The following is a 12,512-nucleotide window of genomic DNA, read 5'->3' as shown; positions in this document are numbered from 1 at the left end:
AGCCAAACCAGATAGGCAAGGCAGAAGATGCTGCTTTTTTCCATACACGCCCTTTCCCCTCTCATTCACATACAAATTACTGTTGCATCCAGGTGGGAGGAGAGGTTGAAGAGGGGAGGGGGGGGGAAGGGACGGCTGCCAAATAGGTTGAGGGAGCAGAAAGCAGCTTTCTCATAAAGCACAGGGCTGACCCACAAACTGCAAGAAAACCTCAAACTCCGCAAGAGTTTCCCTCCTCCCCATCTGCAGGGTGAGAGCCGTCCCAGCAAGGAACTGGGAGGCAAGAAGGGGTCTAACCAGGTCACTCCACCCTTCTCCTCCTGCCTGGAGCACAACAGGGGAGGGAAGCAGACCTGAAATGTAGGCCATCTACAAAGGCTGGGGGAGAGGCTTAAACGATGTGAGATTTATGATCTTCAAAGCGATTAGCGCCCAACACTCCAAATAAAGTCAAAGAGCTCTCGCGTTCGGCTTGGAGTTGGGTTTCAAACCATACTTCTCTGCTTCAGCTTGAAAACTTGAATTGCAGGTTAACAAAGGGAAAAGAAAAAAAAAAAAAGAACCCCAAACCAACCCAAACCCCAAACCAAAATTAAAAAACCCACCAACTAATGAACGAGCTCGGCATCTGGTTTTACATGAGAGCACTTTGATATTTCCATATCTCCCCTCTTCCTTTTTCTCATCGCTCGACATCTGTTTGCTGAATTAAAGATAAATTCGCCAATAGCTGAGGTCAACCCAAAACGTGAGCGTGCGTTTGGGCTCATTTGAGATAATGGCAATGAGAAGAGCAGCTCAGCTCTATGCTTGGCCTCGGGAGAGCCAAGAGAGGGAGACAGAGAGCCACAGTGCCTGCAGGGCCCGTGTCCACCCATAGGCTCACCATAATCCTACTGACTTTGGGGCTGGCCCAACGCCTTGACCAGCAGCCCTCATTCAGCAGCACGCAGAGGACCAGGAGCTTAACGATAATGTGCCTGATCACTGGCAGCTGTAACACAGCTCTCCCTCACTGCAGTCAATAGCATTTCCTCGATTAACCTCAGCCCAGTTTTCAGTTGTAACACCTTTGTGGTGTTGCCATAGGAGAAGTTTGCAACGATCTCGCGCTTTCATAGCTTATTTCTGTCTGGAGGGAGTTTTCTTTTATCGCCCGTCAGAAGCAGATTGGATTCTTCTCTTGGCGTGCAAAAAGCCTGTGCTTTGGGCTCTGCAATCCGCAGAGCTGGAGACACAAGACTTTTTGTTTTCAGCTGGGTTTTCCAAAAACCTGGAAGATGGCTGAGCGTGTTAAGACACCTTTTGATAGGAAGCTACGACCCACCCAACGCCAGAGCAGCCAAGCCAACCAAACAAACAGCAGCTCGCTGACATCTGCCAGACCAGAGCCACCGAGGGAAGGTGGGAGGGCAGGAAAGCGATGGGGCAGCACCAGCTGCCCAACTGCTGCCAATGGGAAGCATGCAAAGATTGCAGCCCTTGGACTCGGGGAAGGTGAAGCTGGAAGCAGGCAGGCTGCTGTGCTGTGAGGAATGCCAACATCAGGTGCTCGTGGCTGCCCATGCAGCTACGTTTCTTGCTACAGCTTCCCAGCCAGCTCCAGGCCCTGCAGCAGGTTGGTTGGTGGCTTTGCTCTCCAGACTGCCTCTTTTTACTTCCAAGGTTTGAGCCCAGCTCCATGGGTGGCCATAGGAGTCTTTAGGTTGAGACTTAGAGCATATACTCATGTTTCTGTGCAGATTCAAGAGCTACCCTCCGCAAGGATCTGCCACCTGCTTCCCTTTTGCCATTTTGCATTGAGGTTTGGGGATTTCTCAGACCCAGGGCTGAAAATCTGCAGGCATTCCATGAGACGGGGGCTGTTTTGGCTGCATGGAGCTGGAGGATAACATCACACAGTAAAGGCAGCATCCCTGCAGACCCTCATGTGCTGCCCTGCTATCAGAAGGACACGCATTGCTCTGGTGTCCCTTATCCCCACCACCTAGCAAAGAGAAGTCTGTTGTTGTAGGCAGGCCTGGTCTTGACCCAGGCACTCCAAGACCTCAAACCGCCTCATCTCCAGCCCTTGCTGATACTCCCGTGAGTCAGCCCTGTGCTCCCAGACTTGCATACCACAGTGCTTCCAGTGCCAGTGTCGCACGTAGTGCAAATGCACAGAGCTTTGTGGTGGGGTTTGCTCATTTGCTGGTGTAACTGTGGTCCCTTTTGTTTCTAAGTGACAATAGAAATAATTAAAAAGCCAGAGAAAGCCTCAAGCAAAGCGTGATTTAAAGAAACTCTATAATTAACTGAATTTCTATGAAACGGGGACGCCTGGAAACCCAATGTTTTATCTGCCATTGTGTCCCACAAGGGGAATTGGGATGGGCTTCCGTGGTTTGTTTAGCAGTAGCTCACGGCCTCACAGTTTTATCTCCTTGCAGGAGCTGCCTGGGACTCAACGAGATGAGCAACAAACAAACAGCAATCCAAGAAAGCAGGAGAATCCAAGGAGTGTATGTCTTACCTGCCTGTTAAAGTCCAGCCCATTCTGTTCACTTCCTACAATGAAACAAACAGAGAAAAAAAAAAAATATCTCAGTATTAATGGCAGTCAGCATCTAGCTAAGCTTTCCATAACCAAAGATACGCTGCTGGCTCAGCAGAAGCAAGGAGAGGAGAGGAAGGTGGAGGCGGTGTGAAGGCAACAGTGGGAGCACAGGGCTCCAGCACAGAAGAGCTGGAGGATGTAACACATGCCCAGGGAAACCCAGCACTGTACACAGAGATCCAGCTGTGGGAGAGGCGGGCAAGCAGGTGGCCAGGGCTGCAAAGCAGGGATCTTCAGGAACCCATGTGGCACCAGGTAATTGCGGGATATCTGAAGGAACAGAGGGTGCCGTGGGGTTGTGCTCAAGAGGCGTCTCCTTGATTCCAGGAGAGATTGGCAGGCACAGGGGGAAAATCAGACAGGTTTCAGCCTGAAGGTACCGCACAGGCCCTCACTCATTCCCCTTTGATGATAAACATTCTCCCCCCCCTCTCCATCACACCTGCCAAATTCATCAGGAACATCACAAAGGAAAGGCTACACACTCTGCAGAGATGAATGCTTTAAGGGATTCCACGAAGCCTCCTTCATTGCAAAGGCAACCCCAAGAAACCCCTTTCCTTCTCTTTGCAAGCCATTCCCTAACCCATTCTCTTCCAGCCCAACTGGGCTCATGATAAATAGCCCTAAATTGTTCATATCCCACCAGCAGAAGCCCTGGGGGCTGCCTCCTCCTCCCATGTTGTTCCCCCCCCCCCCCCCCCCCCCCCCAGTATAACGTTCCCCACAAAGCACAGCCTGTGCCCTATGATCTGATCAAGCTCCAACACATCATGTTGTTCAAGAGTTCACATCTCCTGCATGGAGCTGGGATGCAGCTCAGGGGTGAGCCCACATCCAGCTCCCTGCTTGCTTTCAAGCCTCTCCCCCAACCCAGCACACAGTTCTTTAGCTCACACTATGCATAATATTCCCTGGGGAACGAGCAGAGCTCTTTGAGATCCTCAGGGGGTGGTTTGTCCACTCCATGTCTACACCTTTCCCACCAGCCTGTCTGCATTTCTGCTGTTTTAGAGCCCATCCTCCTTCCTGGCTTCTTCCAGAGCAGCTTTTCAAAGCTTTCTTTCTTTCCATCTCATCTTTTCCATGCAATTCCCTGCTCTGGCCATGGCCACCTCTCCCCGCCGCTCCACCCCAGGAATTGGTTCATTCATTGAGCTCCAGCTCCGAGCGCCAACGACTGTGCGGATAAGCGATGGGAATGCTGATAGCATTAATAAATGATTGCAATCAGCATCCACACACCTGAGCAGGGCTGCGTGAGGATCTTCAAGGCCTGCTGCTTCTACCTTTGAAACTCAAGGGAGGGGGGCGGGGGGGTTGATGCAATCTAATGGCAGTAGCTGAAGGGAGAAAGGGCAAGAAGGAGAGAAGGAAATAAAGTTCCCAGTTGCTAAAATAGAACAGGAAGGAAAAGGTAATCTTCTGGTTTCTTGGATGCAAGACTTTCGCTCACGTTCAAATGCAGCATGTTGATGAGGCAAGATTCAAAGACCTTGAGGGAAATCCCTGGGTCCCAGTGATGAGGGCTCTGAGTCACCCCGCACACCCCAGCTCTTGGAAGCGGGCAGCAGCTCCGTGCTGCATCACTACACCACGAGCCAAGCTCTCCAAACAAGGCTCTGCCAAAACACACTGCGCTTCAAAGCGCCCAGGCCCAAGCTCCTTAGTACATCCCCTCCTCCTCTTCTTCCAAGCTTCCCATCTTGTGCTTTTCCCTCCAGACTTCTGCTTTTTGCCCTATCCTCTCCCACAGGACCGTACACAGCACCATCCCACCTCACATGAAGTCTGTCTTTTTCTTTTTTTTGTGATGGTGGAACATGCTGGAGATATGCATGGAGATCCACGCGAGCCTGTTTGCAGCTTGGGCATCCAAGACTGAGCCACTGCCCCAGGCTGTCTTCATAGACAACAAGGAGCACCAAGCACCTCCAGAGGCCATTCCCCCACCCTATCTCACACTCCTATCTCAACCAGAGACGAACGGCTCTCTGGAGATGACAGTTTCTCTTTATGGACTACAAAGAGACCCAGGAGCAACTGGTTCAGACTTAGATGTCCGAGAGTGTGATATTTAAAACGGGGCGAGGTGATTTCTGCTCCCAGCAGTTATGTAAATGGGAGCTGGATACACAAATCTCTGCCACTTTTCAGCAGGATCCGTGAGTGTTTGCTCTCTGATTTATTTGCAAACAGATCTCATGGTTTTCTATTTCGGTAAAAGCTTGTGTGTCAAGTAGAATTAACATGATCTCAGCTGCAAGCCAAGGTTGGGGTGTGATGGGGATAACAGCTCCTCTTCCAGCTAACTCAGTGACTTTCCTACAACCATTTTAAAAGCAGACTGGTTTCCTCCCAGCTCCTACCAGCACCAGGATCCGTGCTGAAGCGCTTATTTCTCTCCTTAAAGGAACTAACTGTTCAAACAATGAGGATCTGCACTTGAGATTTAATCTTTCCTAGCTCCAGGTGATAAAAAGAAAGAAAAGTGTAAGTAGCAGCAGATTCCCAACTGCTGCAAACTGCTGGAACTCCACTCATTTTGGTGGAGCTCCACAACAGCCAACAGCACAGCCAGACACGGTGGGACCCCAAAGGCTCAATGCAGCCCTCCGCTCCCAGAATTGCACCCGACCACGGAAACCCTGGTATTTAAAGGGAGCTCTGAGCTTCACACATTACGTTTCCTCAGAGCTTCCCCATCCACGAGGCTCCCATGGGTGTCCTGGATGGAAGGGAAGAGGCAGCGATAAGCCCCGCAGCGCGGCAGACAGGGACCGCGCGGCTCTCCTCGCTTCACCTGGCAGCTGTTTTGCATAGCACTGGCATCAGATCTGGTGCGAGTTCGCCTGGGGAGGTTTCTCTGGGGATGGGAGCAGCAAAGAAGTTGCTTTCCCCCCCAGTCTGGGAGGCTTCGTGTGTTGAGAACACCCATCATCCACACTCCATCCCATCCGACTTGATTCCCACTGGGAGCTGCCCAGCCTGCCCAGAACTCCAGGATGAAAGCTCCACAAAGGGAGAAAGCAAAATAATAATAATAATAAAAGTCAAGATTGCAGCATATCTTCCCCTTCACAAAGCAAAAACATGCTGATGTCACCTGCAGGACCGACAGCCACCTGACGACGCAACCAGCAACGCAACCACCTCCAATTCTGACTTCATTCTCCTTCCCACCCAGCTCCGTGCCCAGTTCACCTCACTGTTTGATCCTGGGAGGGATGGGGGAATTAGAGAGCGATTTTCAACCTGTAGCAGGTGTTGGGGAATTCCCACAGGGAATCAGTTTTCTGCCCCATGCATTTGGGAGGGAAATTCAGAACAGCTGAACGACAGCGGGGGAAAAGTGCCAGGGAGACAGTGGGCAGGGGCTCAGATGTCTAAATTGCAGCATCTAATTGGGAGCCAATCGCTCTAGGCTGCCTCTGCAGCCACAGAGAGGAAGCCGGTGCTTCCAGAGGGCAGCTCACCTCACCCCTGGGACATGGGGATGAATCACCTCCAGAGCTGCCTGTTCCCATCACTGGCTCTAAGGGGTGAGCAGGTCAGAGTACTGAACAGCTGAAATTTAGATTTCTCTCTCCTATCCTCAAGCATTTTAGCGTTGCAGCTGATAAAGCACGGTGCCATTGGGGACAGGCAAAGCGGGCTGGGTGCAGGGCACCTTCCAAGATACATTTTCTTGAAGGTGAGGAGTTAACTTGCTCACATGGACTGAAGTGTCAGACCCCTCAGCCTGAACAACACGTGAAATTAAAGCATCACCCAAGAGGAGGTTAAGAAATAGTAGCATTAAACACAGCTACGGACAATACCTGAGCCACACACTGTAAGCAAAGGAAACCTCTCACCTGCACTGAGCACGGCATGCTTCTATCAAATCACAAAGAAATCCAGCATCCTCAGCAGCTCAGTTCTCTTTGGATGCTCAGCCACCAACTCATGGATCTGTCCCAGCAGTAAGGGCCTGGCTGCAATCACTTTTTCACATCCCCCTGCCATCACCCTGACTGCCCCCACCTGTGCCTGCTGGCGATGAGGAACAGAAGCTGCAGCTGAGCAGACCCAGCTCTATTCCTTTGCCCTTGCTGGGATGCTCGCTGTTCCCAAGGCTAACTAACTCCAGCAGTGCTTCTTAAGGGTAGAAAGGGAAAGTGTGAACAGGATGGGAAGTTTGCAAGGTAGCCAAGCAGGGCTGTAGTTTCCCTATTAGCTGTTTGCTCTAGCAACACAAACAGACCCAACCGGGGCACTGCATTCTCCTCTGTGGGAGAGCCAAGGCTGCTTAGCAAGGAAAGTGAATCTGCGCTGACTCAAAGTCTGCAGGGGAAGCTTTCACTCGAGTGTTTAAACTCCCAGATCACACCAATGCCATTCCTCCAAGAGTTCCCACCCCTCGGTGCCACTGCTGTACCCTCGTGTGGGTCAGGGCATGGGGGGGAGTACGGGACGGCGAGTGTGGGAGACTGGGGCAGCTTCCCGAAGGAAACCCGAGGGCAGCAGTTGTTCCCACGGAAAACATTTCACCTGCAGGTGTTGGGAGAGGGCACGTCTCTTCTCTTGGGCCAGAGGCAAGAGGCAGATCAGACCAGCTCTTCCTTTGCCCCTCTAATTCAAGTCAAACCAGCCTTTTGTTCCCCTTCCCCTCCCCATCCTTTTTTATCCTCTTCCATAATGGGATGTTTAAGAAAAAAAAAAATAAAATAAAATAACCCAACCTCAAACCCTAATCACCTTCATTTGAATTTCAAATATCCCCCTCCTGGCCTCCCCCACGCCCCAACTGACTTGGAGCTGGGAATATGGAAATTTCTCCTGCTCGCCTTAAATGTGGCTGTGCTATGAAAATCACCAGCCCTATGCAAATCCCGAGCAAGCCCCATTGCCATAGCAACCAGCTGTTTTCCAGCCTTGCTGCTGCTGCTCTTACTTCTTTGGGACTTGTCCTGGGGCTGTTGGTAGCTGCAGGGGGAAGAGACAAGAGAGATCCTGGAGGCTTTGAGGGAAGTTTCACCAGGGAGAGTTGCCCCTGGGAGAAGTGCAGCCAAGGACGAGGTGTGGGGCCAGGAAGGCCAGGTTTCCTCAAAAGGCTCCAGCCCCATCCAAAGAGATAAGAGCAAAGGAAAGAAATGGGCTCAGCCCGGGCATCCCTCATGAGCTGTGTCGGTGAGCAGTGCAAAACCTGAGCACCCATCTCACTCCAACGTCTCCTGGGTGTGTGTTCTGCCTGAGTTAGAAGCTGATGTGGAGGTGAAAGCCTCCGTATCCTATGGGGCATAAGCCATAAAGTTTGAAAGCAGCCTTTCCCAGCAAGCCCAGAGATCGACCATGGGAATATGACAAACTGCGACCCTGGATAGCAGGGAGAGCTGCAGCCAAGAGCTCACATCCTGGCACCAAGGTGGGAGACGAGATGGGGATCCCCACTTTGGAGCCGAGGAGCACAGATGGACTGATTACATTTGTACAGGGAGCGTGTGGCAGAGAGATGGAGACAAGGGCTCTGATTTTCCACGTTGCAGATTTGATGCAAAATGCACAGACGGCGATGTCAGGAGATAGGGTACTCAGGGGCTTTTTTTGTTTGAGTGGAGAGTTTTGGTGGCCAGCTCCGTGCTGCTCTGGTCTGCCTGGCTCAGGGGGCTGTTAGATGAAGGCAGGTGTCACCTCTTGCTGCCATCCTCCCACTGCTACAAGCTGTGCAGTCGAGAAGAGTGACATCCAAAGGGCCATCCCCTCTGCAACACCATAGGAGCAGATGCACCATAGATCCTCACAGCCTCCATTTCCTTAGGGTTGAAAGGAATTGCTCTATTGCTTCCTAACACACCAGAGATGCTACGCAGGCTGCGAGGGTGACACAACCACGATGCTATTGCCATCAGTGCCAGCCAAGAGCCCACCTGTCTGGAGCCACAATCCCAAACCCGGCTGCTCCCAGATCCCAGCCACGCAAAGCTGCATCCACTGCCACCAAGGCTGCAGGTCTGCCCCACGCTGCACATCCCAGCTCCCTCCCCATGCACTGGGATGCCCATCACACCCGCCCCGGGCTGCTGGCAGGCTGTCCAGTTCCCCACATTGCAGGGTGGGGAGGGAAGATGTTCGGAGCGCCTGCAGCTATTCGGTTACCGATGGTTGTGTTTGAAGAGCTTCCCTATCGCCCTTTTGTTAAGGCTTTGGCTTCCCCCCCATAGCCTCAACAGATGAAATCAAAGGGAAGTAGCTTTGCTTGGTGTAACCTGTTTTGATCAAGCAGATAAACGGGGAACAAGTGTCTGACACAAACAAACAGACAGACGGAGGCAAGTCCCACCTCAGCATTTTGTTGCATCAGATACAGAGGGCTTAGATAAACCACAAGAAGGGGGAGATCTCTGCCTCTCGGCTTGAAGACCAGGGGCGACACTCGGCAGTGCCAAGCCCCCACAGTTCCCATAAAAAAAACCAACCCAGAACTTGCTGGCATAGCTTTCATCAGTTTAAAAAGATGAAAAGAGCTCGGAGCCAAGCGCTTGTCATTACCCCCCATGGAGCCCAGCAGCACCCCGGTGCACGGAGCCTTTCCAGCATCATACAGGGCGAGGAGGGCCCTGCGAGGACAGCTGGGCTCTATAGGGCTGTACGGCCCCACGCAGCCCCAGGAGATCCCTACAGGAATAACCCCTGCAGCTCACACATGTGTCACGATGGGAAAGGCAGAAGGAAGGCACAGGAGGGCTGAGTGGATGATATTCCAGAGGTTTGGTCTTTTTCTTATGCGGTGGAATTTCGCTACAGCTACGGGGGGAAGCAGCTCGAGCAAGCGTGAGCTTTTGGAGGGCGTCTCATTAAAAGCTTCCAAGTGTTTTGTATGAAATCAACGTGGAGAAATAAATAAAAGAAGAATCAAAGCCGAGCTTTCCTGACCTCTTATGAAAAAGGTAACAAAAAAAAAAAATGCCGAAAGTTTCTCAAAAAGGGAAAAGCCCCATTTTTAAATGCTTTCAAAGTAAAACAATGCCCCAGATTACCCTTTCCTCCCTCCAAGCCTGGAACTGGCGGAGATATGAAAGGATGAGATGATACCTCTGCTACCAACACTTCCCATCAGATCTGCAGGCATCAGTTTCAGATCAAGGGCTTGGTTTACAAAAGCATTTTGGCACCCGGCTCCCTCCAGATTTCTTTTATTATTATTATTATTTAAAATTCCTCTTGGAGCCAGTCTACGTCTTTATGTGATGAAAGGCCTTTGTGAATCTGCACCTAGAAAGATTTCCATTCTTTGGAAGCAATAATATTGGTCGTTTGGTAACTACTGCCTTCTATGGAGGGAGCAGGATTCCTGGAAAGCTGTGCAGCGGTCCGGTTCGTTAGGAAACGGGCCTTCAGTTAATTAGTAAGTAATCAGAAAGGACTTTCCCACATGAAGCTGGTAAACAAAACCCCAAACGGTGAGGTGCTGCGGTAAGTATTCCTCTCATGCTGCACGTCAGGGAAAACACAGCAGTTCAGGGAAGCTCAGTACAAAGCGCTCTGTTGTCGGTAAACGGGGATTGTTGGAAAGGGGAAAAAGCAAACAAAGGCAGCGGGGAGATCTGGTGCAGCACAGGGGCAGCCCCACGGGGGGCTCGGTTAGGGTTGGATCCCAAAGGATCCACCAGCATTCTCTCCCACGAGAGAAAAGAGCCTGATCGGTCCACAGGGAAGGGTTGGTCTGTGCTAAATGAAGGAGGTTTGCCCATTCTGATATCCGTGCCTGACGGGAAGGCTCCTGGAGCACTGCTCAACACTCTCCATCTCCCCTCAGAAGAGATGCTATTGGCTTTCTGGGAAGCTTACACAGAAAATGTGTTTTATCCCAACAGCTTTGGTGCTGGCTTCTCCTCTACTGAACACCAGTGCCACTAGCAGTGGCTCTCCCAATAGCATCCAGCCACGACAAAACCCAGCTCAGGCCTAACACAGCCTTCCCTCACCACCATTCAACCGTGCTGCCCATCAGCAATACGTGCCACTCCATTTCTCGTTCCCATTCAATGCCCAGTTACAGCCAACACTGATTCGGAAGCAGCCGAGGCTGTGTTTGTTGCCAGGCTGGGAAATATCCATCTCTAAAAACCAGCGTGGGGTCGGCTGGAAGCCATGAGCTGACCTGACCAAAGTCAACCAGAGTTCATAGACGTGAATAGAACCAGATTGTATCTCAGCCTTAGAATGCGTCAAATAACTTCAGAGCGCTGAGACCTCAATGCGCAGCGTAAATAAAGGGGCACTTTCAGTCCCATTAGAACATGCCTGGGCTTCTCCAGCTTCCACCAAGATCTCCTGTTTTTCCTTTCCCTCTCAATTGACAAAAGCAAAAGGGAAGCAATAAAATCATTCCCTGTGAAGTTTTAATCTGTTGTTACACATCTTCCCACCCCAAGCTTTGTGTTCTCCAAAGAGCAACAACTCTCATACGCTGTCTATGAGTTTTGGCTTTAAATGGTGTTTATTTCTACCTCTACAGATGAGCCTTTCTGTTTCTAGTAATCTTTGTTTGTTGTAACCGTAACCAGCGGGTGCTTAATGCTTGTCTTATTGCTGTTTATTGGCCTAAAAAGGAACCTGACCGTAAGCCTTTGTGAAGTTCTGTCCTCGAATCCTGTCCTCAAAACCCACTGCAGGCAGAAGTGATGCTGGAAAACACAGAATTGATTTTCCAGTGCATCTCACACCTCATGGTAGTGCAAGAAGCGGTAGGTGGACTGGAATAACTCAGTGCTGTTCCATTCTCAGGATCACTCTGTTCTTCAGTTTTACATTTTTAAGGGAATCTGGGGCTTCTAGCCACAGAGCTGCCTGAGCATCAGGTGGAAGCGGGATGAGAAACCCTATCATGCTTCAAGATGAGCGGCGTTCCCTTCTGGCTGGAACAACCTGGCTGCATTTGGGCATTCCACAAGTCCCTCCCATTTTTCTACAGACACGAGGCCAAAAAAGGCACAGTCCCTGGGCCCTGTGTCTGGGGAAGCATTCCTGGCATCGACCCTGCATACAACCTTTGCGCTAAGCTGGCGGCCCAAGACTATTTCAGTGGCATAATTCATTTAGCAAGAAAGGAGCACATTTCCTTGCTGAAACCACAGAGGACGTTGCCGAGCCACGCACTGATTCACTGCTGTGACAGAGGAGCTTGCATGCTGATCAAGATACGGGTGCAATCCTTGCCCAGAGCGCATTTTTGATCAACTCCCAGCTGGCTGCGGGAGCACGATGCAGAGCAACAGGCGTGGAGCAAAGCACAGCAGGAACTTCCAGCACCCCATTGCCCCTCTGCCCAACAGCCCCCCGTGTCCTGGACCCCCCTTACCTGGCTCCACTTGGTCGGGTTCGTGCCGGGTGTCCGTGGAATCCGCCGCATCGCTGCTCATCTTGATCTCTGCAAAAAAAAAAAAAAAAAAAAAAAAAGAAAAAAAAAGATGGCACAACTGATTTTAATAACAGGTCACAGTCCCAGGCAACAGGCACATGTGGCTTCCACTAAACAGCACAAATGAATGTGTAATTATAATAAACCATCAGACTTTCAAATTTCTGATTCCTTCAACATACAGCCACTAGAATATTCATCAGCTCCGAGGATGCACTTTCCCTCCTGTTGCTCTTTGCAGCCCCCTTCTCAGCTCACTGATGTGCTTCTCACCCTTCGTGCCATTCCTCTTCCCGCAGAGGGCAAGGGGCACTTCTGAGCCCTCCAAACCCCCCCAGGCTCCTCCTTTATGAAGACCTCCCAGAGCAGCTGGTGGCACCGCCCTCCATCCCTGCACCTCTGGGGACCCCTCCCAGCTTCCATCCTCCCTTACGTCCCATCCTTTCATTCTGGGACGTTGTGGCCAAGCTGGTGTTGGTTTGGTGCCATATTGGCACTGCACGGAGCAGGATG

The 12,512-nt window shown here is 51.2% G+C and overlaps 1 protein-coding gene across 1 annotated transcript in view; it reads right to left on the bottom strand.

The window, feature by feature from the left end:
- POU2F3 (POU class 2 homeobox 3) overlaps positions 1-12,512 on the bottom strand; it is a gene marked incomplete at both ends in the record, with an annotated part of 34,883 nt that overhangs the window by 18,538 nt on the left and 3,833 nt on the right. The window contains 2 exons of the mRNA XM_079545827.1: positions 2,513-2,547; positions 11,940-12,008. Of these exons, the coding sequence (XP_079401953.1) occupies positions 2,513-2,547; positions 11,940-12,008 (104 nt within the window). The remainder of the gene's footprint in view (positions 1-2,512; positions 2,548-11,939; positions 12,009-12,512) is intronic.

This window comes from Tetrao urogallus, assembly GCF_951394365.1.
Source record: "Tetrao urogallus genome assembly, chromosome: 22".
Classification (NCBI taxonomy): Eukaryota; Metazoa; Chordata; class Aves; order Galliformes; family Phasianidae; genus Tetrao; species Tetrao urogallus.
The sequence above is the reverse complement of the archived record's forward strand: the minus strand, read 5'-3'. Positions and strand labels throughout refer to the sequence as shown.